This window comes from Mandrillus leucophaeus, unplaced genomic scaffold (assembly GCF_000951045.1).
Source record: "Mandrillus leucophaeus isolate KB7577 unplaced genomic scaffold, Mleu.le_1.0 Scaffold26, whole genome shotgun sequence".
NCBI classification, from domain to species: Eukaryota; Metazoa; Chordata; class Mammalia; order Primates; family Cercopithecidae; genus Mandrillus; species Mandrillus leucophaeus.
In genome coordinates this window covers 3,189,012-3,214,867 of record NW_012102698.1, presented here as the reverse complement: position 1 = coordinate 3,214,867, position 25,856 = coordinate 3,189,012, and the positions used below count along the sequence as shown (strand labels likewise).

Here is a 25,856-nt window from a genome sequence, read left to right as displayed (position 1 = left end):
ATATATATATAGGCTGGGCGCGGTGGCTCACACCTGTAATTCCAGCACTTTGGGAGGCTGAGGCAGTTGGATCATGAGATCAGGAGTTCAAGACCAGCCTGACCAACATGGTGAAGCCCTGTCTCTACTAAAATTATAAAAATTAGCCGGGTGTGCTGGCATGTACCTGTAATCCCAACTCCTGAGGAGGCTGAGGCAGGAGAATCCCTTGAACCTGGGAGGCAGAGGTTGCAGTGAGTCAAGATCGCGCCACTGCACTCCAGCCTGGGTAACAAGAGCAAGACTCGGACTCTAAAATAAAATAAATAAGATAAATATAAAATAAAATTGGCCAGGCGCAGTGGCTCATGCCTATAATCCCAGCACTTTGGGAGGCCGAGGCAGGCGGATCACCTGAGGTCAGGAGTTCGAGACCAGTCTGGCCAACATAGTGAAACCCCCGTCTCTACTAAAAATACAAAAATTAGCCTGGCGTGGTAGCGCACACCTGTAATTCCAGCACTTTGGGAGGCTGAGGCAGGCAGATCACTGGAGATAGGGGTTCAAGACCAGCCTGGTCAACATGGTGAAACCTCATCTCTACTAAAAATACAAAAATTAGCCTGGTGTCGTGGCACACACCTGTAGTCCCAGCTACTTGGGGGACTGAGGCAGGAGAATCGCTTGAACCTGGGAGGCGGAGGTTGCAGTGAGCTGAGATCATGCCACTGCAGTCCAGCCTGGGCAACGACAGAACAAGACTCCATCTCGAAATAAATAAATAAGTAAATAATAAAGTAAATAAAATGCACTGTTCAGTGGTTCTTAGTATATTCAAAAGTTGTGCAACCATCATCACCATCTACTTCCAAAACATTTCATTGCCCCCAAAGAAACCTTGTACTCATTAGTAATCACTCCCTGTTGTCTCCTCTCCACCTAGCGCCTCACATCTACTAATCTACTTTCTATCTCTATGAAATTACCTATATGGGACATTTCGTATAAATACAGTCAGACAATATATGGCCTTTTGTGTCTGACTTCTTTCACTTAGTATAATGTTTTTCAGGTTTATCTATGTTACTTGTATTAGTACTTATGTCCTTGTTTTCAAATAATATTCTACTGTATAGATACACTACATTTTGTTTATCCATTCATCAGTTGATAGATGTTTGGGTTGTTGCCACTTTGTGGTATGTTATGCTGCCTTGAGTCTCTTGACAGACTATAACCTTTATTAGACAGGGACAATATTAATGAAATTTAATGGAATAAATGGATTTGGATGAGAAGTATTTATTTTAGGCAGATTTAAATAATGACATTGATTTTAAAAGTTTCTGTTTAGTTCTGTTACTTATACTTGAATTACCTAATAATTTAATTCAATGAATGTTTACCTTGTCCCATTTTCACTGTCTTACAATAGCCCTCAATGTGCAGATTATCCATTAACCCAAAAAAGCCATTTCATGTCTGTTAGTTGACTGAGACTCAGCTAAGTAAATTTGCAGCAATTTATTTCTAGTTCTTTTTAGAAAGACCCTAAACCTCTAAAACTAAGCCATATTTCCAGTGGCTGATAGTATTTCTTTGCTTTGTTCATGTTACTTTCCTACTTTTGGCATTGAAAATTAATTATTTATTTTGTCTTGAGATGGAGTCTTGCTCTCTTGCCCAGGCTGGAGTACAGTGGTGTAATACCAGCTCACTGCAACCTCTGTCTTATGGGTTCAAGCAATTCTCCTGCCTCAGCCTCCTGAGTAGCTGGGATTACAGGCGCGTGCCAATGCAGCTGGCTAATTTTTTGTATTTTAGTAGAGATGGGGTTTCATCATGTTGGTCAGGCTGGTCTCAAATCCCTGACCTCAGGTGATCTTCCTGGCTCGGCCTCCCAAAGTGCTGGGATTACAGGCGTGAGCTGCTGCACCCAGCCTGAAAATTTAAACTGCTCTATGGATATAGGGGAAGGGATGTGAAAAGGGGAAATAAATTAATAGAGATGGTGACAGCTGCATTGACGTTGCACCTTGGAAATTGTCTTAGAGAAAATTATGGGCCAAAGATTGGGTAACAGATTTAACATTGGGATTAGGAATGTCCACAACTACCCTTAGGTTCAGTAATTTGTTGGGAAAACTCACAGGGTTCTACATATAGTTTGACTCAATACTATTATTTATTACAGTGAAAAAATATAAAGCAAACTCAGCAAAGGGACAGGGTATATGGGGCAAAGTCTTAGGAAACCAGGTGCAAGATTCTAAGTCCTTACCCATTGGTGTCACTCAGTGCTTCATTCCTCCAGCAGCTAGTCCACACATGTGAAATGTTGCCCACCAGGGAACCTCACTAAAGACTCAATATGCAGCATTTTTATCGGGAGATTGTCACATAGGCACAGTTTGCCTATCATGTACCCAAGTTCCAGAATCTTCTTAGGCCAGATCTTCCTCAAAAGAAATTATAAAATAATATTCCAGAATCCTAGAAAGAAAACATTTGTTCAGATTAAATCATATTGTTTGCACAGATAGTTTAGGCACAGTGAACCATTCTTAATAGGGAATGTTAGAAACCCTCCCAACATCCAAATCCAAATCCCTGTAAGCCAGCCAACCTTGTAAGTAGGACTTTCAAAAGATAACAGTATCAATCCTGTTACATAAATTTTCTGTAGCACCATCTCATACCAATCATAAACAATTTTGATCTAGCCCTTGAAAAGATCCTGGATTTAGTTAGCTTTGTTTGTTTGTTTGTTTGTTTATTTGAGTTGGAGTCTCCACGTTGCCCAGGCTGGAGTGCAGTGGTGCAGTCTCGGCTCACTGCAACCACTGCCTCCTAGGTTCAAGCGATTCTCTTGCCTCAGCCTCCTGAGTAGCTGGGACTACAGGTCTGTGCCACCAAGCCCAGCTGTTTTTTATATTTTTGGGTAGAGAGGGAGTTTCACCATGTTGGCCAGGCTAGTCTCGAACTCTTGACCTCAGGTGATCTGCCCACCTTGGCCTCCCAAAGTGCTGGGATTACAGGTGTGAGCCACTGCACCCAGCCTTAGCCTCTCTTTTTTTAGAGTATATGAGGATTTGTTGCTGCACCAGTGCTTTAGGTGATAGTTTCCATATTTATAAAATGAGGATAACTGAAACTCAGTGAAGTTAAATGATTTGCCATGATGTGATACCTAATAATGGAAGAGAGCTGGAATTTAGATACATGTATTTCAGTCCTTAAATTTAGACCTCTTAATAGTCTACAATGGATGCGTGGAAGAAGCAAATTTTCTACATCAGATATTTCAGTCATGCATTTTGAACATTGATTAAAAAGGACATGTCTATTGGCTATATTTCACTTCAATTGGTGACTTGGTTTCTTCAGCTCTGGGAAGGGCTTTTTATCATTAAGAATGTATAGTTTTTTTTCTCTTTTCTTCCCCAGGAAAATCTAATGTAATGGATGCACTTAGTTTTGTAATGGGAGAGAAAACAATTAATTTAAGAGTGAAAAATATTCAAGAACTCATTCATGGAGCACATATTGGAAAACCTATTTCTTCTTCTGCAAGTGTAAAAATTGTATATGTAGAGGAAAGTGGTGAAGAGAAAACATTTACAAGGATTATCCGAGGTATTTTTTTATAAAATTTTTTTTCATTTTATTTTTCAAGAGTCAAGATTGCCCGTTTTTTCTTTTTCTGGAGGGTATGGTTTATTATTCTACTGGCATAATGAGCTAGAGTTCTTTTTTTCTCTTGCATAGCGTATCTCAGAAGCAAGTAACAGAACCTGTTTGATTCGCCACATAATTCTCCAATTATGTCTGCTTTTCCTTAACAGACATAATTGTTCAAATCCCCCTACTGTCAAATAACATTTTAAAATCTGGATATTTAGTTAAGATGAAGGAGGGAGTACCTTGAAGACAGAGAAATCATAACATTTATTCTTGAAGTTCTTTATGTTTATCAGTTTTTCTTAGTGATGAACAAATTGTATGCACATTTTTGACTTCTATAGACAGTTTTTTCTACCACCAAAAAGCAACTTGAGTGAAATGTTTGAATTTGTGTGTGTGTATATATATATTTACAGGAAAAGGGCGAGGATTGGAGAAAGAGGAAGAAATTTTTTTTAAAGGTGTGGATGGGTAAGAGACCAGTAGTTGAATTATTTGAGCCTTTGATCAGTTGTTTACATGTGATGGGGGTAGAGGCAGAGTCATTCATGCCTTAGGCTAGCTCAGTGAATCTGCATTTTTATATAAGATAATATAGGCTGGGCATGGTGGCTCACGCCTGTTATCCCAGCACTTTGGGAGGCCACAGCGGGAGGATTGCTTGAACTCAGGAGTTTGAGACCAGCCTGGGTAACGTGGTGAGACCCTGTCTGTACAAAAAATTAGCTGTGTGTGGTAGCGTGAGCCTGTAGTCCCAGTACTTAGGAGGCTAAGTTGGGAAGATCACTTGAGTTTGGGAGGTCTAGGATACAGTGGGCCAAGTTTGCGCCATTGCACTCCAACCTGGGCAACAGAGCAAGACCCTGTCTCAGAAAAAAAAAAGATAAAGATAGGGCAGAGGAGACAATCAGATATGCAGTTATCTCAGATGAGCAGAGGGATGACTTTGAGTTCTGTCCTTTGTCCTGTACATGTGAAGATAAGCTGTCATTTTATATTGTCAGGTTGAAATTCAACAGAACTGTTTTAGGGTAAAGATCTTGGGGCCCACAAGGAATTTCCCTGTGGGTAAATTGTGAAGGAGGCATGCAGTTGTTGTTGTTGTTGTTGTTGTTGTTGTTGTTTAATCTTTACAGCTACCTTATTTAGGAACAAAATAGGAGGCAAGTTTGCATGACCTAGTTTCCAGCTCAACTTTTCCCTTTGGCTTAGTGACTTGGGAGTTGAGATTTATTTTCCTTTTACATCCTGACTCAGATATATGCTCCTTCAGATCAGAGACTTTCATGTGTTTGGTTCGCCACTGTAAAATAGACCTTGACATGTAATAGACACTTAATATTTGTTGACTCATTAAATGCATTTATTCCCATGTAAAAGTAATTTTATTAAACTTTCAATGGATTTTGAGATATATCTGGTACTTATATATTTTTTAACAGGCTTTTTATTCTTTTATTTTAGGGGGATGCTCAGAATTTCGCTTTGATGATAATCTTGTGAGTCGTTCTGTTTACATTGCAGAGTTGGAAAAGATAGGCATAATAGCCAAAGCACAAAATTGTTTAGTTTTTCAGGTAAGTAGCTGTAGTAGTTTATTTGATTCAGAATTTTGAAAACACATCACTATATTTTTTATGTTGGTGTGCATTACTGTTTTTAAAAGGGAACTGTAGAGTCGATTTCACTGAAGAAACCCAAAGAAAGGACACAGTTTTTTGAAGAAATCAGCACTTCAGGAGAGCTTATAGGAGAATACGAAGAAAAGAAAAGAAAGTTACAAAAAGCCGAAGAGGATGCACAGTTTAATTTTAATAAGAAAAAAAATGTAGCGGCAGAGCGCAGACATGCAAAATTAGAGAAGGAAGAGGTAAGATGTCATGAAGATGTAACCATTAAGTATTGGATACCAAATTTTCTATATTAGAATCACTAGATATGGGCTTGGGGTTACCAAGAAGATTAATTTAATAGTATAAGACAATTAAAGCCCAATATTCATTAAGATAAACTTTTTTATGTATTTCCCACTATTTGGGCTTTTCTTTCCGAATAGGCAGGACAGCCTAAACTAGAAAAATGTCTGATTTTCCCAACTGAAAACAAGCTTGAGGGGTTTATGTCTTATGTAGCAAAGGCTCTCAGATGTTTGGATATTAAACCCCTTATGCTCTTAAAAATTATTGAGGACCCCAAGGAGTTTTTGTTCATATGGGTTATATCTATTAATATTTATTGTATTTGAAATTAACACTGGAAATTTAAAACCTGTTTTACTGATCCCTGTAAAAATAGCAATAAACTCATTACATGTTAACATAAATAGCATTTTTATGAAAGATGACTATATTTTCCGAAACCAATAGACATTGTTTTACCACTTTTATAATTTCCTTAATGTCTAACTTAATAAAAGACAGCTGGATTCTCATAAATACTTCTGTGTTAAATCTTACTTATGATAAGACCTAGCAATTTTATCCACACTGTCAGTGTAAGTGTCAACACATTGAAATAGACAAATAAAGTCTTAGTATTGCTATGAAAATAATTTTGCTTTCAAGGACTCCCTGAAAGTGTCTTGGGAAGCTCCTAGGAGGCCATGGCCACATTACATGCAAATGTATCTCTGTACATTTCTTGGGCCGCTTCACAATGCCTAATATAGTACCTTGTCTTCGGTTGTAGTTAAAGTGATATTTTTGAAACTCAAATCAGATCCTAACTTTCCATGCATAAAACCTTCCAGTGCAGTGCTTCTCACCGCACTGATAATGTTGTCTCTTATAAAGCGTACTGGTCTTGTCCCTGTTTACCTCTTGAACCTTAACTTCCTGTGCTTTGCTGCCACATTGACCTTTGTTATGTGTTGAACACAACAAACTTGTTTCTATTCTGGGATTTTTGCTATTCCCTCTGCCTAGATAGCTGTATGCCTGATTTTGCATACCTGGTAGTCTCTCTTTCATGTTTTTATTAAAAAGCCATTTTCTCAGGTAGGCATTTACTGTTCATTCCTCCAATCTAAATTAGCACCCTTTCCCTTGTACTAGCACATTGCCCTATTTTGTTTCTTTTGTAGCATTTATTGCTGTATAAAATTATCTTGTTTATTATTTGTTTGTTTGTCAACAAAGAGTCAAACTCTGTAAAATATTTGAAGAGACTTATTCTGAGCCAAATATGAGTGACCATGGCCTGTGACACAGCTCTAAGGAGATCCTGAGAACATGTGTCCAAAGTGGTCGGGCCACAGCTAGGTCTTATACATTTTAGGGGCTATAAGACATCAGTCAATGCTTGTAAGATGTACATTGGTTCATTCTGGAAAGGAGGGGGAGCGGGGCTTCCAGGTGGATTCAAAGATTTTCTTTCTTTTTTTTTTTTTGAGACGGAGTCTTGCTCTGTCGCCCAGGCTGGAGTGCAGTGGTCGGATCTCAGCTCACTGCAAGCTCCGCCTCCCGGGTTTACGCCGTTCTCCTGCCTCAGCCTCTCGAGTAGCTGGGACTACAGACACCCGCCACCTCGCCCGGCTAGTTTTTTTGTATTCTTTTTAGTAGAAATGGGGTTTCACCGTGTTAACCAGGATGGTCTCGATCTCCTGACCTCGTGATTCGCCCGTCTCGGCCTCCCAAAGTGCTGGGATTACAGGCTTGAGCCACCGCGCCCAGCCTCAAAGATTTTCTTATTGGCAGTTGGTTGAAAGAGTCTTATATAAAGACCTGGAATCAACAGAAAGGAAATGTCTGGGTTAAGATAAGGGATTGTAGAGACCAATGTTCTTGTTATGCAGATGAAGCCTCCAGGTAGCAGGCTTCAGAGAGAATAGATTGTAAATGTTTCTTATCAGACTTAAAAAGGTATTGGACTTTTAGTTGATTGTCTCCTGGTTCGGGAAAAGAGGCTTGGAAAAGGGAAAGGGGATTCTTTACAGAATGTAGATTTTTCCCCACAAGAGACAACTTTGCAGGGCTATTTCAAGATACGGCAAAGAAACATATTCGCAGTTAAAATATTTTAATTTCCTTTCTTTTCTGTCATGTGATACTATGCCAGCATCAGGTTGGAAAGTAAGCTATATTATATAGGGTTGAATAAAACCCCTCTGGCCAAGCGTGGTGGCTCACGCCTGTAATCCCCACACTTTGGGAGACGGAGGTGGGCGGATGACTTAAGGTCAGGAGTTTCAGACCAGCCTGGCCAACATGGAGAAACTCCGTCTCTACTGAAAATAGAAAAATTAGCCAGGTGTGGTGGCACATGCCTGTAATCCCAGCTACTCAGGAGGCTGAGGCAGGAGAATCACTTGAACTGAAAAGGCAGAGGTTGCAGTGAGCCGAGATGGCACCACTGCGCTACTTTAGCCTGGGTGACAGAGTGAGACTCTGTCTCAAAAAAAAAAAAAAAAAAAAAAAAAATTCTCTGATGACACTTTGTAGAGCAGATTCCCCAGGCTCCTTAGATAGAAATTTGGGCAAGAGAAGAAAAAAGGTCAGAGTTTGGTCCTCGTATTTATTCTCTGACTTTTCTTCCTCTCTTCTCCCCATTAGAATAACTGGAATATAAACTGCATGAGAGCAGGGTTGGGCTGGGTATGGTGGCTTACATCTTTAATCCCACTACTTTGGGAGGCCGAAGTGGGAGCATCCCTTGAGCCCAGGAGTTCGAGACTAGCCTGGGCAACATAGTGAGACCTCATCTCTACAAAAATAAGACTTAAAACATTTGCCAGGTGTGGTGGTAAGGGAGGAGACCACCCACTCAGGAGGCTGAGGCAGAAGGATCTCTTGGGCCCAGGAGGTCGAGGCTACAGTGAGCTGTGATCGTGCTATTGCATTCCAGCCTGGGTGAGAGAACAAAACTCTGTCTCAAACAAACAAATAAGATCAGGGATAGTCTGTCTTATTTTCTGCTGTATTGCCAATGCGTAGACCAGTGCCTGGCACATAGTACTCGATACATATTTGAAGAAGTAAATGAAAAGTGGATGTTTCTTATTAGTGATGTTTCTCTATGTCTTCATGTTTTCGAATGTGTGTATACATGTCCTTGGTTTTGTTAGTGGAAAGGAGTGGCAGCAGTGGAAATCAGACTGTAGTAATCACGATATACTGAATTGCAGAATTTAAACATTTTAAGGACAGTTAGAACAAAACAACTTCCTAATTGTTTTTTAAACATCCTAGCAGATATCCTATTACTTGAAATACTTCCAGTATTGATTAGGAGCTCCTCTTGAGGTAGTCTGTTCCTTTATTTCTTTAATAGCACAAATGTTAAGGAAATTATTATTTTTCACATATAATTTAGCATTGTAAGAGTCCTGTTTTATCAGTAGAAAAACTACTTCCTGTAGTAGGAATTTTTCCTGGAGTCACTGAATTTAAAGTTGCTAGCACTTTATTAGTCATATCACACTCTTCTTTCAGTGTACAAAGGAGGAAGCTGATGCCAGAAATACTGATTGAGTTGTCAAGCTCACAGGTCCAGACAAAAGGGACCCAGGTGAATGCACGCCACTTCATTGTTCTTATCATCATACCACTGAGCACAAGAACACAACATCATTTACTGGTTTATTGGGTTATTTAAAAAGTATATTCAGAAACCCTCGCCAAATTATGCTACTTTTGGCAAGGATATTATGTCCTAATGACAAATAAAAATTTATTAATTTGTTGGTACAATAGTTGAGTTTATTAAAGGCCAACTTAAATATACTCCCTTTTAACTGCTGTTGAATTATACTCTTTTATAGGCAGAACGTTACCAGAGTCTCCTTGAAGAACTGAAAATGAACAAGATACAACTGCAGCTTTTTCAACTATACCATAATGAGAAAAAAATTGATTTCCTGAACACCAAGTTAGAGCATATGAAAAGGGATTTGAGTGTCACAAGAGAGTCTTTGTCTCATCATGAAAACATAGTTAAAGCCAGGAAAAAGGAACATGGAATTCTAACTAGACAACTACAACAAACAGAAAAAGAATTAAAGTGAGTTTTTAAAAGTTGATATTAACAATTGGGTTATATGTAGATTGACAGAGGAAATAATATAAGTGACACTTTGAAAATTGATTTTTAAAAATAAGCATTTTACTTTGGAATACTTTTAGATATACAGAAAAATTATAAAGATAGTACAGGCCAGGCGCGGTGGCCCACACCTGTAATCCCAGCACTTTCGGAGGCCGAGGCGGGTGGATCACAAGGTCAGGAGATTGAGACCATCCTGGGTAACATGGTGAAACCCCGTCTCTACTAAAAATACAAAAAATTAGCTGGGCATGGTGGCAGGCGCCTATAGTCCTAGCTACTTGGGAGGCTGAGGCAGGAGAATGGCATGAACCCAGGAGGTGGAGCTTGCAGTAAGCTGAGATCGCACCACTGCCCTCCAGTTTAGGTGACAGAGTGAGACTCCATCTCAAGGAAAAAAACAATAGTATAGAATGGTCCTGAAGTGGTGGTGTTTGTCTGGAGTAATACCCGAGGTTCATTGCCTCACACGAAGGAAATCAAGGATGCAGACACACAAGGAGTAAGGTTAAGAGTGGAGGTTTAATAGGTGAAAGAAAGAGAAAAGCTTTCTTCCATGCAGAGAGAGGGGCTCCTGATCGGGTCTTCTGGTCCACAGCGAAGTACAGGAGGTTTTATAGATGTGCTTGAGGAGGTGGTGTCTGATTTAGGGCATGAAGGATTGCTCACACCAGGTATGCCATTTGCAGAGCACGTGAAGAACTGGTTAGGACTAGGTGTGCCATTTGCATAGTGCACAAAGAAGCTGGCCACCCACCCTAATTTTTTATTGTGCAGATTCTGTACCTGGCTGATACCATGTTGCCAACTTTTCTACTGTACACATGGTGACAAAGAAAAGGGAAGATGGAGCCTTCACGTTGAACTTAGCTGGCTTCTGGGTAGCCCTTTTCTGTTGGCTCAGCTGCTGGCATTCACTCGTACAAGCTTCCAGCTTGCTTATGTATGTTTGTAGCTTGACTTTTCAGGCTCCTCTTTGTTATAAAAGAAATGATTTGGGGGCTGCTTTTTGTTAAAAGGGAAGCTCTGCTGAGAACTCTCTTAACCTTTACTATCTGCCTAAATAATTTATTTTTTGCTCCTGCATCAGTCCCATATTCCCAACACTCAGTTTCTGCTATTAACATCTTACATTATTGGCCGGGCGCGGTGGCTCAAACCTGTAATCCCAGCACTTTGGGAGGCCGAGGCGGGTGGATCACGAGGTCAGGAGATCGAGACTATCCTGGCTAACATGGTGAAACCCCGTCTCTACTAAAAATACAAAAAACTAGCCGGGCGTGGTGGCGGGCGCCTGTAGTCTCAGCTACTTGGGAGGCTGAGGCGGGAGAATGGCGTGAACCCGGGAGGCGGAGCTTGCAGTGAGCCGAGATCACGCCACTGCACTCCAGCCTGGGAGACACAGCGAGACTCCGTCTCAAAAAAAAAAAAAAAATCTTACATTATTATGATACATTGTCAATTAATAAACTAATATTGATACATTAACTAAAGTCCATACTTTATACATATTTTCTCAGTTTTTGCCTAATGTCCTTTTTATGATCCAAAATGCCATATTACGTTTAGTTATATGTTTCCTTAGGCACCTTTTAGCTGTGACAGTTCTTGTTTTTGATGAGCTTGACAATTTTGAGGAATATTGGTCAGTTTTTTTGTAGAACATCTTTCAACTGGGATTTGTCTGATGGTTTTCTCATAATTAGACTGAAGATACAGACTGTGGGGAGGAAGACCACAGAAGTAAAATGTCATTTGCATTATATTCTATTAGAGTGTCAGTGTATTATATATGTCACATGACATTTATCGTATAGTATATCATATGTCATATCAACATGGTATCACTGTTGATGTTGACCTTGATCACCTGACTGAAGTAGTGTTTGTCATGTTTCTCCACTATAAGTTTTTCTCCCTTTTCATACTGCAGTCTTTGAGAGGAAGTCACTATGCATAGCCCACACTTAAGGAATAGGGAGAGTTATGTTTTACCTTGAGGGCAAAGTATCTACATGATTTATTTGGAATTCTGCACAGATTTGTCTCTACTTGTTTATTTTAAAATTAAATTAGTTGTTATTTACATCAGTATAGATTTATGGATATTTTACATTTGGAGTTATAATCCAATATTACCTTGTTGATTTTATTGCTTAGATTGTTCCTGCTGTGGCCACTGAGAACTCTTTGAGTTGGCTCCTGCATCCCTTTGAAATATTCTCATTATTGTGATTTTTTTTGGAGCTCTTCCTTACTTTCTAGAAGATAAGTATCTTCTAGTGTCATCTTGTATAAGGCAGTCCAAGCATCAGCTTGCCCCAACTTGTGTGAGCCTGCCCCAGGCTCTCCAAGGAACCCTGGTTCCTCTTATTGAAGAATGGTATTGGGAACCAACATCTAGGTGGTAGATGTGTTCGTTGTTACTGGAGTATCCTTGCTTCTAGGCTTTCTCAGCTGTTGGAACTAGGAAATACGTGTGTATACTATTTATACACATAGCTATAAATATTTTCATATGTGACCATCTATATTAAGCTAAACATGAGTTCATATTGATGTCTCCCAATTCTAAGCCATTACCACATTAATCATTCTAGCCTTCTCTTGCTTATCTGTAACCTCCCACTTCAACAGTGGGAAATCTGGCTTCTACCATCTGCCATCCATTTGCTTAATTGTGCAATTCCAGTAATCATATGTAATAGTGTCAGAATTGTTAACCCATACCCCTTGGAAAGCATCTTTGTAACTATATGTTACAGAGTACTTATGTACAATTCTTCTGTTTTTAGTCTTACAGACTCCACTCGTTTCTAGAATTTGGTCAGCATGTTTTCCTTCCACCACTTCAGTAAGGTTGTTTCTACATTTGTAATAAAGTTAGATTCTTTTATTGCATTCTACATTCCATCTAGGATCCCTTAGCCTCCTGAGTGATTCTTTTTTAATTTGCTTACATTAAGGTTCATTCTTGGTGCTGTAAAGTAGTATAGGTTTTGGCAAATTCATAGTGTCAAGTGTCTACCACTACAGTACCACTCTCAAAAGTGATCCTGTGCTTTATTCAACCCTCCCATTGACCTTGCTCAACCTTTGGCAACCACTGATCTGCTTACAGTCTCTGAAAGTTGATTTTAGGATTTCTTTTTTAAAGTGGTTTGATCAAAACAACTTCTTCCCTTTATATATCAAAGAAATGAAATTTTCTTCAAAGCAAATGTTTTTCCCTTTTCAGGTCACTTGAAACCCTTTTAAATCAGAAGAGGCCTCAGTACATTAAAGCCAAAGAAAACACTTCTCACCACCTTAAGAAATTAGATGTGGCTAAGAAATCAATAAAGGACAGCGAAAAACAATGTTCTAAACAGGAAGATGATATAAAAGCCCTGGAGACAGAGCTGGCTGATTTAGATGGTGCATGGAGAAGTTTCGAAAAACAGATTGAGGAAGAAATTTTACGTAAAGGGCGAGACATTGAACTGGAAGCCAGTCAGGTAAAAAAGGTCAACTTAGGGGAAATCTTATGTTTCTATTATTTCAGCTTCTTTGAATTAGAAAAAAATTTAAAAGATGACCTGTGTGATATTTTAAGAGATTATCCTCAGTGTAAATTGTGGGGATTTAAATTTTTCAGCCTGTATACAGAATCTAAATTTATTTATTTTTAATTTTAATTTTGTAGAGATAGGGTCTCGCTCTGTCACTCAGGCTGGAGTGCAGTGGCATGATCATGATGCAGGATTTTTTTTTGTTTGTTTTTGAGAAGGAGTTTCACTCTTGTTGCCCACATTGGAGTGCAATGGTGTGGTCTTGGCTCACTGCAACCTCTGCCTTCTGGGTTCAAGTGATTCTCCTGCCTTAGCCTCCTGAGTAGCTGAGATTACAGGCATGCGCCACCATGCCTGGCTAATTTTGTATTTTTAGTAAAGACAGGGTTTCTCCATGTTGGTTAGGCTGGTCTCAAACTCCCGACCTCAGGTGATTCACCCCTCTCGGCCTCTCAAAGTGTAGGGATTACAGGCATGAGCCACCATGCCTGGCCGATGCAGGATTTTTCTCAGTCACTTTGTTAGCCAGAGACCCTCGGTTGGTGACACCCTTGCCCAGGCCTTGCTTCCAGGCCTTGCTTGGTCCCACATTCACTGCAGGAGACACCCCGTCCACTCAGCTTGCCAGGCTGCACCTAGCCTGCACTCTGGTGCGAATGCCACAGCTGCCATGGTCGCGTGTTAACAGCTCTGTCAGCCTCTTGGCCCACTCTGGCCCTCAGCTCCAGGGCTGACTCAGCCCCGCCACTGCTTCCTGTCATGTGGGGCGGCTGCCCTCTGCCAGCAGAGGGCAGAGGGCCACAGTGTTTCAGCCTTCTGTGTACCCATGTTCAGTGGGTCCTGAGTTCTTGTCTTGTGTCTAAGAAGAATGAGGCTACACGGGCGATCGAAGAGTGAGGAAGGCAAAGAAGAATTTTATTGAGTAATGAAACAGCTCTCAGCAGAGAGGGGATGCAAGAGGTCGTCGTCCACTACGTGAAGTCAGGTTGTTTCTCCCCCAGTGTAGCTGGGTCTGGGGCTTTTATAGACTCACAGTGGGGGAATGTGTGCTGATTGGTTTGTGAGTATGCATAAAAAGGCTAAAATAAAGGCACCACTCTAAAGTGGGTACAACAGTGTGAAAAGTCAATTAGGGAAGGGTAGGTGTATGTAAAATAGGTGATGGGTAGGGATCAATCAGAGGTAAGCACACCAAACAGGAAGAGAGGTTCTCAATCTTGTCTGGGGATTTACCCAGGACTTGTGGCTAGGCTTTAAACTGTCTTTGTCTTGAAGGTTTCACTGGGGGCCCACCCCTGTCTGCCTAGGATTTATGTGCCTCCTGCTGCTATCAATCATAGTTCACTACAGTGTTACTCCTGGGCTCAGTCTATCCTCCTGTCTACAGGTGCATGCTACCATACCTGGCTAATTTTTAAATTTTTTGTAGAGATGAGGTCACACTGTGTTGCCCAGGCTGGTCTCGAACTCCTGGGCTCAAGTGATCCTCTTGCCTCAGCTTCCCAAAGTGCTGGGATTACAGGCATGATCCACTGTGCCTGGCCTAAAAGACTGTTTAAAATAGAGCAACAAAAACCTCTATACTAAGGTCTCTGTCCAAAAATCTTAAAAGAGAAAGGAGAATCCAGAGAAAATGATGTATTTTTTCTACTTACATAGTCATAATTATTTTTGTATATAATTGTGATATAAGATTATCATAAAATTGATAAAAGATAAATGATAAAAATGTGGTTGTCAATTACGTGTTTCTGCCATCTACTGATTATAATTAAATCTTGTATAATAAGTTAGAGATTAATTCGTCACTGAACATTTTAAAGCACCTTAAGTAATTAGTTTCCTTCTTGTCAATTAAGTGATCATGTCCCCTCAAAGCCACATGTATCTTTTAAGTGTTTATGAGAGGAAAAAATGGTTACCTTATGAATAATAAGATAAATACTTGAGTCCAGGAGACCAAGGCTATAGTGAGCCATGATTGTGCCACTGTACTCCAGCCTGGGCAACAGAGCAAAATAAAAATAAATAACAGTTTCAAATATAAATAAATAAATAATAAACAGTTTTTTAAAAGGAGCTTTCATGCTCACATTATTTTCCCTGGGCAGGTGGTCGATTATGATTTAATTTATATAAAGCAAACTTTTGGGAAGATTAATTATCTTCTAGTACAGGATTTCATACAAAGAATTTGCTGTCATGAATTAGCAATTTTTCAATACTGTTTATGCAGCTGGATCATTATAAAGAACTTAAGGAACAAGTAAGAAAGAAAGTAGCTACGATGACTCAACAACTGGAAAAACTGCAATGGGAACAGAAGACAGATGAAGAAAGACTGGCATTTGAAAAGAGGAGGCATGGAGAAGTTCAGGTATCTTGGGTTGTACAGTAATGATTTAGAATTATTCTTAATGAAATTTTATTTCCTTATTGTACCTGTCTCCAGAATGAATCTCCTTAACCTTACACTATACTGCCTCATTTCATTTATTTCATGATTTGGCAGATGAAGATACAAATATAAAAGGCATAATCTATGATAGTTCTGTGAGTAGAAGAGGGTATTTTGTGCAAGAAGAAAAACAAAGGTGGTAACATAGCAGGAATTACTTTTAAAACATTTGTATAATTGATATGTTATAAAATTATATGCTGATTTATGAAAATACACATTGCACATTTTTGACTTTGTGCATGCTAATTTCTTCTTGGAATAATCTATTTATCTTTACGTGTTAAAATCTAGAGTTACCAACACTGCAAAGCCTTCCCTGTCCCTCCTTTTCTTTATATCCCAGTTCCTAAAAAAGCCAAAAATAATGTCTTCCTCATATAACTACCTATTAATATTATTATTATTTGATATGGAGTTTTGGTCTTGTTGCCCAGACTAGAGTGCAATGATGCCATCTCGGCTCACTACAGCCTCCACCTCCCAGGTTCAAGCGATTCTCCTGTCTCAGCCTCCTGAGTAACTGGGATTACAGGCATGCGCCACCGTGCCCGGCTAATTTTGTATTTTTAGTAAAGACGGGGTTTCTCCATGTTGGTCAAACTGGTCTTGAACTCCTGACCTCAGGTGATCTGCCTGCCTCAGCCTCGCAGAGTGCTGGGATTACAGGCCTGAGCCACCGTGCTGGACCAATTTTTTATCTGTATCTAAGGGCCTTTGTCAGATTGCATAAAAATAACAATGAATTGGTACCTCTCTACTAGACTGAAAGCTTATTAAAGACAGGATTCTAATTGTGTCCATTGTAAACCTTGCACTTAGTAGATGTCAATAAGTGTTGGTTGAATTGCTGTTGTCTTTTGGATACAAAAAAACAGTAAGAAGAACATACGTAGTTGCAGACAGGTGGAGAAGACTTGTAGTAGTCTCCAGTTGGATTTAGTGATAAAGTGAATAGAACAAAACTTTTGTGAAATCCTTACCCGCAAGCCTGTTAGTTGCCCTATAGGTGCCTATATTATTATAACACAAAACCACTCTACTATATAATTACTTATTTAATTGTCTGTTTCTCCTACTAGGCATTAGTTCTTTGAGGGCAGGGACTCTTTCCTGCTTGTTTCTGTACCTCTAGTTCCTATCTCGTGGTAGCCAGTGAATATATTTAGGTTGTTGCAAAAGTAGTTGCGGTACTTTTGCACCAACCTAATATATTTGTTGAGTGAATTAGTTAGGGATAAGAACTATATAGATATTTGAAAATAATCTCCTTGAAGTTTGAAGTTACAGAGAAATCGCTAGAGATCAAATATCTAGCAAATGGTAAGAGTCAGGAGTTGAACCCTGATCTGTAATTTGCTCTGATATGTTTTCATATAATTATATTTGACATCTTTCAAATTTGTAACAGCTTATAATATTATAGTAAATTATAGGCATGTGATTTTGTTGGTTTGGAATTGCTGTAATTGATTTTAGATTTCATTTCCTCTTTTAGGGAAATCTAAAACAAATAAAAGAACAAATAGAAGATCATAAAAAACGAATAGAGAAGTTAGAGGAGTATACAAAGACATGCATGTAGGTAGAGTAAAAAAAAATTTCTTGCAGCTGTTTTCTTTTCTTTTTTTTTTGAGAGGATCTCACTCCCATCGCCCAGGCTGGAGTGCAGTGGCACAATCATGGCTCACTGTAGCCTCAACTTCTGGGGTTCAGATGACTGTCCTACCTCAGCCTGTAGCTGAGACTACAGGCGCATGCCATCACACCCAGCTAATTTTTTGTATTTCTGGTAAAGATGGGGTTTCACCATGTTGGCCAGGCTGGTCTTGAACTCTTGGACTCAAGCAATCCACCCTCCTTGGACTCCCAAAGTGCTGGGATTACAAGTGTGAGCCACTGCACCCTTTGCAGCTTTCTTATTTATGTATTTCTTTCTTTTTTTTTGAGACAGGGTCTCACTGTCACCCAGACTGGAGTGCAGTGGCGTGATCATGGCTTACTGCAACCTACACCCACCCCTGGGTTCAAGTGATCCATCTGCCTCAGCCCCCTGAATAGCTGGTACTACAGGTGTGTGCCACCACACCTGGCTAATTTTTTTGTATTTTGTAGAGACAGGGTTTTGCCATGTTGCCAGGCTGGTCTCAAATTCCTGGACTCAAGCTATCCACCCACTTAGCCTCTCAAAGTACTGAGATTACAGGAGTGAGCCACCTGGCCCAGCCACGTTTTTCAAATCAATGAAGAATGAGCAAAATCTTTTTTGCCCATGTTTGGTGTCAGGTTTATTGCATTTTTTACCCTTTAAAAATTGATAGAGCACTGCTCTATTCCCCTGCAATGCCAGACAAGAGTATGTTGTACCTGGTAATTCCTAAATTTTGGTTTATCGTTTTGCTATATAATTTGTTGTTATTTTGTAGGGATTGCTTGAAAGAGAAAAAACAGCAAGAGGAAACCCTAGTGGATGAAATTGAAAAAACAAAATCAAGAATATCTGAAGTTAATGAAGAATTGAATCTTATTAGAAGTGAATTGCAGAATGCTGGGATTGATACCCATGAGGGAAAATGTCAGCAAAAGAGAGCAGAGGTTCTGGAACATCTTAAAAGACTGTACCCAGATTCTGTGGTAATGAGAAGGAATAGTTAATTTAAACAAAAAAACTAAGCTTTGCTGTTTGCTTACAGCAGTATCTTCTCATTTGGGATTAGAAATATTACCATTATTACAAAGCAATATTATTTTAGACGTCTTTAAATTTTGTGTTTGACTCTTTATATTTAAAATGTAACAGTAAATAATTAGGGTAAAACTTCCGGTAGTAGCTGTAGGTACGTAATTATTGGGGGGAAGCATGACATGAACGTAGTACTCAGAAAGTTCAAATTGTGGCCAGTATCCCCAAAAGGACTTGGATGCTGTAAAGTAACCTGAGCCCTCTAGACACATAGCCTCGAACCTCATGTTTTTCATGATTTTATTTGTTTTTGAAATATTTTTTCAGCAGACATGATTGGCATATTTTTATTCTCTTAAGTATGACTGTGCATCCGGTATTGCTAGTGTATTTCATTAACCAAAATACAATATCACTTGTTGCTTGGGGTGTCAGCATCACAAGATTATTTCCTTTTGTATCGAGGTGGCATCTGACCCTCTTGTCACTAATATCAGTGTATACTGTGCAGTCCTTATTTTATGGTATGGCCTATTTTCAGCATTTGAGACTGGTAACCACTACTCTATTTTGAAACACTTACCGACCAGGGCAGTGGCTCACGTCTGTAATCCCAGTACTCTGAGAGGCTGAGGCAGGTGGATCAGCTAAGGTCAGGAGTTTGAAACCAGCCTGGCCAACATGGTTAAACCCTGTGTCTACTAAAAATGCAAAAAGTAGCCGCACTTTGTGGCAGGCACCTGTAATACCAGCTACTCTGGAGGGTGAGGCAGGAGAACCGCTTGAACACAGGAGGCAGAGGTTGCGGTGAGCTGAGATCACACCATTGCACTCCAGCCTGGGTGACAGAGTGAGACTGTCTCCCAAAAAAAGGAAACATCTACCATTGGCCTCCATATCCACACTTTCATGGTTTTCCTCCTATCTGTCTGGCCACCCATCTTCATCTCCTTTATAGCATCTGTTTTGACTTTCTGACTCTTAAATGTTGGTTTTGACTTCCAGATAATGATGCAGGAGTAAGTCTAGGTCACAAAATCTGGATCCCCCAATTCCTATCCAAATGACAACAGCTAGTAAAACACACATACACACACACACACACACACACACACACACAAAACTAGTTAAAAAAAAATCTACCTGATGCCATAAACTTTAGAAAATGGTGATAATCTAGGATTTTAAAAAAAATGTATTGAAGTATAGCATTGCTTTTTCTCAACTCCACAGAAGCTGAACTGATAAATTGACTAATTCCTGAGAATTCTCACCTAGTATTCCTTGATCTAGCAAGAAGCAAACTCACATGTATTTGTTTCCTTTTCTCTTCTAACTGGAGAGAGTTAGATTTAAAAACTGGTGAACTGGGTGCCTGTAATCCCAGCACTTTGGGAGGCCGAAGTGGATGGATCACTTGAGGTCAGGGGTTTGAAACCAGCCTGGCCAACATGGTGAAATACTGTCTCTACTAAAAATACAAAAAATTTAGCAGGGCGTGGTGGTGCATGCCTGTAATCCCAGCTACTTGGGAGGCTGAGGCAGGAGAATTGCTTGAACCCGGGAGGCAGAGGTTGCAGTGAGCGGAGATTGCACCACTGCACTCCAGCCTGGGTGACAGCGAGACTCTGTTTCAAAAAAACAAAAAACAAAACAAAACAAAAAACACTGGTGAATTGGGGAACGTGAAGCTCATATGCTCTCTATTGAGAGTGAAGACCCTAGGTCTCACTAGGGCTTTAAAATTGGGAGGCCATTTTGAAGCCCTCTTTTCTAGATGAGATTTGTCCTCCTCCCTCAAGGTAGAAGAACTTGGTATGGGATATTAATTAAAAACTCAGATGAGAGAGAATTCAGGTACTTAAATGAAGTGTGTTCTTAAAAAGTCTTAGGTGAGTTCTCACTTGCCGCTGCTATCCAATCCCTTACAAGAAAGTAAACAGAATAGGAAATACTTATTCTATCAAGTGTTGCTCAGAGGAGGTAATTGTCTCAGTTCTGTGAGAAAAGGAATTAAGAAAATTATCCACCATAGCAAATCAAAGATCTGAACAGAGCTGCTCACATTAAACATAAGCAAAGTGAAAAGAATCACTGTGGCAGCTATAGGTACATATAATAACAAAGAGGAAGAAACTATTTAAAAACATTTAGAAGTCAAAGAGCCCAGTCTAGAAGGTTACAGAACAAAATCCCCTGTAAATGTTTTGCACTATGGGCAATTTAATAAGAACTTGAATTTATGAAACTAGATTCAAATATAAGGTAAAACAATAAGATAAAAAGGAAAATGTAAGCTGTGAAAACAAATCAGGAATAGGCATTATTACCAAATAATTATAGTTAGCATGTAGGTAATAAGTAACATAGACAAATTAACAAATTAGAAGCATTAATAGTAAGAAATGTTAATAAATTAGAAGTAGCTGCCAGGTGTGATGGTGTGCACCTAGTTTCAGCTACTCGGAGGCTGAGGCAGGAGGATAGCTTGAACCTAGGAGTTTGAGACCAGCCTGGGCAACATAGCAAGACCTCATCTCTTTAAAAAAAAACAAAAAAAAAGGTAGCAAAAAATAATAGATTACACAACTGAAAATCAAATTATTGACCCTGAAGAAAGGCTTGAGATAATCACAAATTAATGGAGAAGAAAAAGTCAAAGATATTTAAACAGAGCAAAGACAGTGATGTTTTATCATAGGAAAATGGTATTCTTGAAGTAGAACCTAACAAATGGAGGAAGGAGTCCAAAGACAGAAAATTAAACCTTCAGATATTCTAGAGACCACTGATACATGATGCTTGACATCCAAACATTTTCTAGTAAAGTTTTTGAACTTCAATCTAATACATTCTTGACCATTCTTCAGGTCTCAGATCAAGTAACACTTCGTGGAAATCCTTGCTCGACTTTTCTTTTTTTTTTTTTTTTTGAGATAGAGTCTTGCTCTGTCGCCAGGCCGGAGTGTAGTGGCGTGATCTCGGCTCACCGCAACCTCCGCCTCCTGGGTTCAAGTGATTCTCCTGCCTCAGCCTCCTGAGCAGCTGGAACTACAGGCACGCACTGCCACGCTCAACTAATTTTTGTATTTTTAGTAGAGGCAAGGTTTCACCACATTGACCAGGATGGTCCCGATCTCTTGACCCCATGATCTACTCTCCTCGGCCTCCTAAAGTGCTGGTATTATAGGTGTGAGCCACCACGCCCAGCTGGAAATCCTTCCTAGACTTCTTATGCCAACCTGGTCCCTGTTAAATATTCTCAGAGCACTCTCTACTTTGTCAGTGTCTAGCTCCATTTTGTACCTACATGTGATTATTGATTATTTATATCTTCCTCACTAGACTGAAAATTCTGTGAGGTCAGAAGGTACCTACTTTGTTCATTAATGTTTTATCCAGTGCCTAGCTCAGTACCTGCAATAGCAGGTCTCTTATAGATTCTTGTTTAATAGATAAGGGAATAAATTAGTATTTAATCATGTAGTTTTAGAAACTATTTTAATATTTTAGTAAGGCTAGTCCCTCTTTATTACTCTTTTTTTAAATGAAGTGTTACATAGCTAGATGGACATTGCATAATGAAACTTAGGTCTATTTGAATAAAACTCTATTAATTATGATGTATGTAATTTTATAAAATTAGTTTTTGTCTGTGCTACTTTGTTACATTAGATAACAATGAATTATATATTTCAGTCTAATATATCTATTTTTCTCTCCTTTTTTGAAACCTGCTAAGTTTGGAAGACTACTTGACCTGTGTCATCCTATTCATAAGAAATACCAGCTGGCTGTTACTAAGCTTTTTGGCCGGTACATTATTGCCATTGTTGTAGCCTCTGAAAAGGTAGCAAAAGATTGTATTCGATTTCTGAAAGAGGAAAGAGCTGAACCTGAGACATTCCTCGCTCTAGATTACCTTGATGTAAGAACTTTGTAATGCCTGGTATTTATAGTGATAAAAATCTTGTCTTTTAAAGAATGATCTTGTTGCCTAAAACTATGATAGTGATTGAAAAAAATTGTAGCTTGTATGTCAGTTAGGCAATCATTTAAATGGCTGGTGTTAAATATATTGGCAAGCAAAGAATAATATCAAGTGGCTATTCTCTTTCTTGACATCATATCATTTCTTCCTTATCTAGTTTTTACAGAATTCTACCTTTGATTTCATTGCACTAGCAGTGCACCACTCTACCTATTAGCCAGCAATGTATTTTGTCCTATATAGCAAAGTATAGGAAATGGATAAGATGTATGGTCTGTTGGTGAAATGCCAATTCAGTCTTAATTGTAAATATTTGACCCAGTGTGTTAACTCTTTGTGAAAGAGGCTAAATTTTGAGCCTTGAGGTATGTATTGAGATACCTTAACATATCCTGAGTGTAAATTCGTGAAGCAGAAACTCTGTCATATCATGATTGATATCCTTCAGTGATTATTCATTGACTACTCAAAAAAGTGTCCTCTTTGGTTCACCAGTCAAGACCCTGAATTGCAGGCAGTCTTCATAGTAGTTAAGAGCACATGCCTTAGAGCTAGACTGCTCTGAGTTTGAATCTCAGCCCTACTTCTAATTAGATCTTACTAATTTATTCTTAATTTTTCTTTTTTCTTTTCTTTTCTTTTCTTTTTTTTTTTTTGAGACGGAGTCTTGCTCTTTTGCCCAATCTGGAGTGCAGTGGCACGATCTTGGTTCACTGCAGCCTCTGCCTCCCGGGTTCAAGCAATTCTCCTGCCTCAGCCTCCCAAGTAGCTGGGATTACAGGTATGTGCCACCACACCCGGCTTTTTCTTTTTCTTTTTTTTTTTTTGTGGATTTTTAGTAGAGGCGGGGTTTCTCCACGTTGGTCAGGCTGGTCTCAAATTCCCGACCTCAGGTGATGCGCCCGCCTCAGCCTCCCAAAGTGCTTTGATTACAGGCGTGAGCCACTGCGCCTGGCCTATTCTTAATTTTTCTGAGTATCAGTTTTCCATGTGTGGAAATGGAAGAATTAGTTCTTACCATATTGGATTACTACAAGGAGTTGTTACATGTAAAGCACTTGGCATAAGATCTCCACAGAGGAGGGGCTGGTGCTACTCATGGTCCAGACCTCCCTTTTGTACTTCCACACTGTTGTTACCTTCTGCTTACTGAAATTCTTTACCCCATCTCATCTGCCTGTTAGAATCCTGTTTTACTTATTTCTCACTTGAGATTTTTTTCAAGACAAACTCATTTTTTAAAAAATCTTACACAGAAGTGTATCAAATATAAAGGGAATACTCCTACCCCTTCATAATGTCTGATTCCTTAATAGTAACAACTTTAGATTGCTTCCATACACTCAATTTATATAACTGTATATTCCCAAGTGTATATACACACACGTACACACACACGTTTTGGTTGTATATATGTTTTCTTCTTTGTTTTGTTTGTTTTATTAAAAAGTGAGATCATACTTGCTGGATTTTGGTAATACATTGTAGACACTTTTGTGATCTGTTGTAAACCCAACCTAAAAGTCATTACTAAGAAGGTCTGAAGGCTTTCCTGATCATTTAAGTCGAAAGTGTTTTGTTTGTGTTTTTCTGTTTTGTTTTGTTTTTTTTTTTTTGAGACAGAGTCTCACTCTTTGTTGCCCAGCCTGGAGTATAATGGCGCAATCTTTGCTCACTGCAACCTCCGCCTCCTGGGTTCAAGCAATTCTCCTGTCTCAGCCTCCTGAGTAGCTGGGATTACAGGCGCCTGCCACCACACCCGGTTAATTTTTGTATTTTTAGTAGAGACAGGATTTTACCATGTTGGCTGGGCTGGTCTTGAACTCCTGAGCTCAGGTGATCCACCTGCCTCGGCCTCCCAAAGTGCTGGGATTACAGGCATAAGCTACACGCCTGGCCCAAAAGTGGTTTTTAAAAATTCCATAGTGTTTTGTTGCTCTCTTGACACATATCTAAATGGGCATTATTTTCCACTAGATTTTATGATTTTGAAAGTGTCTTGTGGAACACTTCCTATACATTGTTTTATCCTGACTGATTAGTGGCAGAGTTGAAACTGGAAATTACGTCTTCTGGCTTTTGATGAAGTTTTTGTTTTTAAAATATATTACCAAAACCCATGGTAGGATGTAGTTCATCATGTTCTTATCAGTCTTTTATGGTGTGTAATTACATACTGGTTTTTTGTTTTGTTTTGTTTTGTTTTTTGTCTTTTTGGTTTTTTTGTTTTGTTTTGTTTCTTTGTTTGTTTGTTTTGAGATGGAGTCTCACTCTGTCACCTAGGCTGGAGTGCAGTAGTGCTATCTCAGCTCACTACAACTACCGTCTCCCAAGCTCAAGCGAGTCTCCTGCCTCAGCCTCCTGAGTAGCTGGGATTACAGGCATGTGCCACCATGCCTGGCTAATTTTTCTGTATTTTTAGTAGAGGCCGGGTTTCACCATGTTGGCCAGGCTGGTCTCAAACTCCTGACCTCAAGTGATCTGCCCACCTTGGCCTCCCAAAATTCTGGGATTACAGGCGTGAGCATCATGCCCGGCTGCGTACATACTGTTAATCTTTTGCTGTCATGCGTATATATGTTTTGTGAGAAAGAATATAATGAACATTTTGTTTTTATTTCAGTGTATCTAACGTGTTAAATATTTTAAAACCCTTTAGATCAAGCCAATCAACGAAAGATTAAGGGAACTTAAAGGCTGTAAAATGGTGATTGATGTCATAAAAACTCAGTTTCCTCAGCTGAAGAAAGTGATTCAGTTTGTGTGTGGAAATGGTCTTGTTTGTGAGACTGTGGAAGAAGCAAGGCATATTGCATTCGGTGGACCTGAAAGACGGAAAGTAAGAAAAGAGGCTTGGATCACATCTTTGGATAAGTTGAAGTAGTATTTATATGACTAACATATACAAACACAAATATTTATATATGCGTTTTATATGTTCTTTTTTCTAAAGAGAACCAACATAGAACCTAAGGTGGTTATGGCCTCAGTGGTTTTTATAATTTTCTGTTGAATTTAGAAAAAAAACCCTTACAGCATTTCTCAACATCATAAATTATATTTCGGAAATTAGATTTATTTTAATAATATCCTAAAGCAGTTAGTTGTTGTTGTTGTTTAACCTTACATGGAACCCTGGATATAGTACCTGTGGTTTTGAATACCAGGAAAGATTTTGGGTATTTATTTTACAACGTGGGCTAATTCTTCCATACTTTAGTGGAGATACTAACTGTCCTTTTGCGTATTCAAGGTTTAACATATTTGAATTTCTAGAGAACACAATTGAAATGAGATTACTAAATACAGGTATCTTGAGGGAATAATTTTGGTCTTAAAAGTAAGTACTATTTTACTCTTAGTTGAATAGAGAGTATTTAGTTATATTTGTATTTAGTTGAGCAATGTTAAACTCAAATAATCTGATGTAGTTTTTTTTTAAAAACTGCATTTACCATGAAGTATAACATA

At 39.1% G+C, this 25,856-nt stretch overlaps 1 protein-coding gene across 2 annotated transcripts in view; it reads left to right on the top strand.

Moving 5' to 3' along the window:
- SMC1B (structural maintenance of chromosomes 1B) overlaps positions 1-25,856 on the top strand; it is a 63,710-nt gene that overhangs the window by 1,549 nt on the left and 36,305 nt on the right. For both annotated transcript variants that reach the window (XM_011984034.1, XM_011984033.1), the window contains exons 2-11: positions 3,427-3,615; positions 5,128-5,240; positions 5,330-5,533; positions 9,422-9,660; positions 12,941-13,199; positions 15,490-15,630; positions 17,210-17,292; positions 18,138-18,345; positions 22,137-22,322; positions 25,045-25,224. In XM_011984034.1, coding sequence (XP_011839424.1) covers positions 3,427-3,615; positions 5,128-5,240; positions 5,330-5,533; positions 9,422-9,660; positions 12,941-13,199; positions 15,490-15,630; positions 17,210-17,292; positions 18,138-18,345; positions 22,137-22,322; positions 25,045-25,224 — 1,802 coding nt within the window. The remainder of the gene's footprint in view (positions 1-3,426; positions 3,616-5,127; positions 5,241-5,329; positions 5,534-9,421; positions 9,661-12,940; positions 13,200-15,489; positions 15,631-17,209; positions 17,293-18,137; positions 18,346-22,136; positions 22,323-25,044; positions 25,225-25,856) is intronic.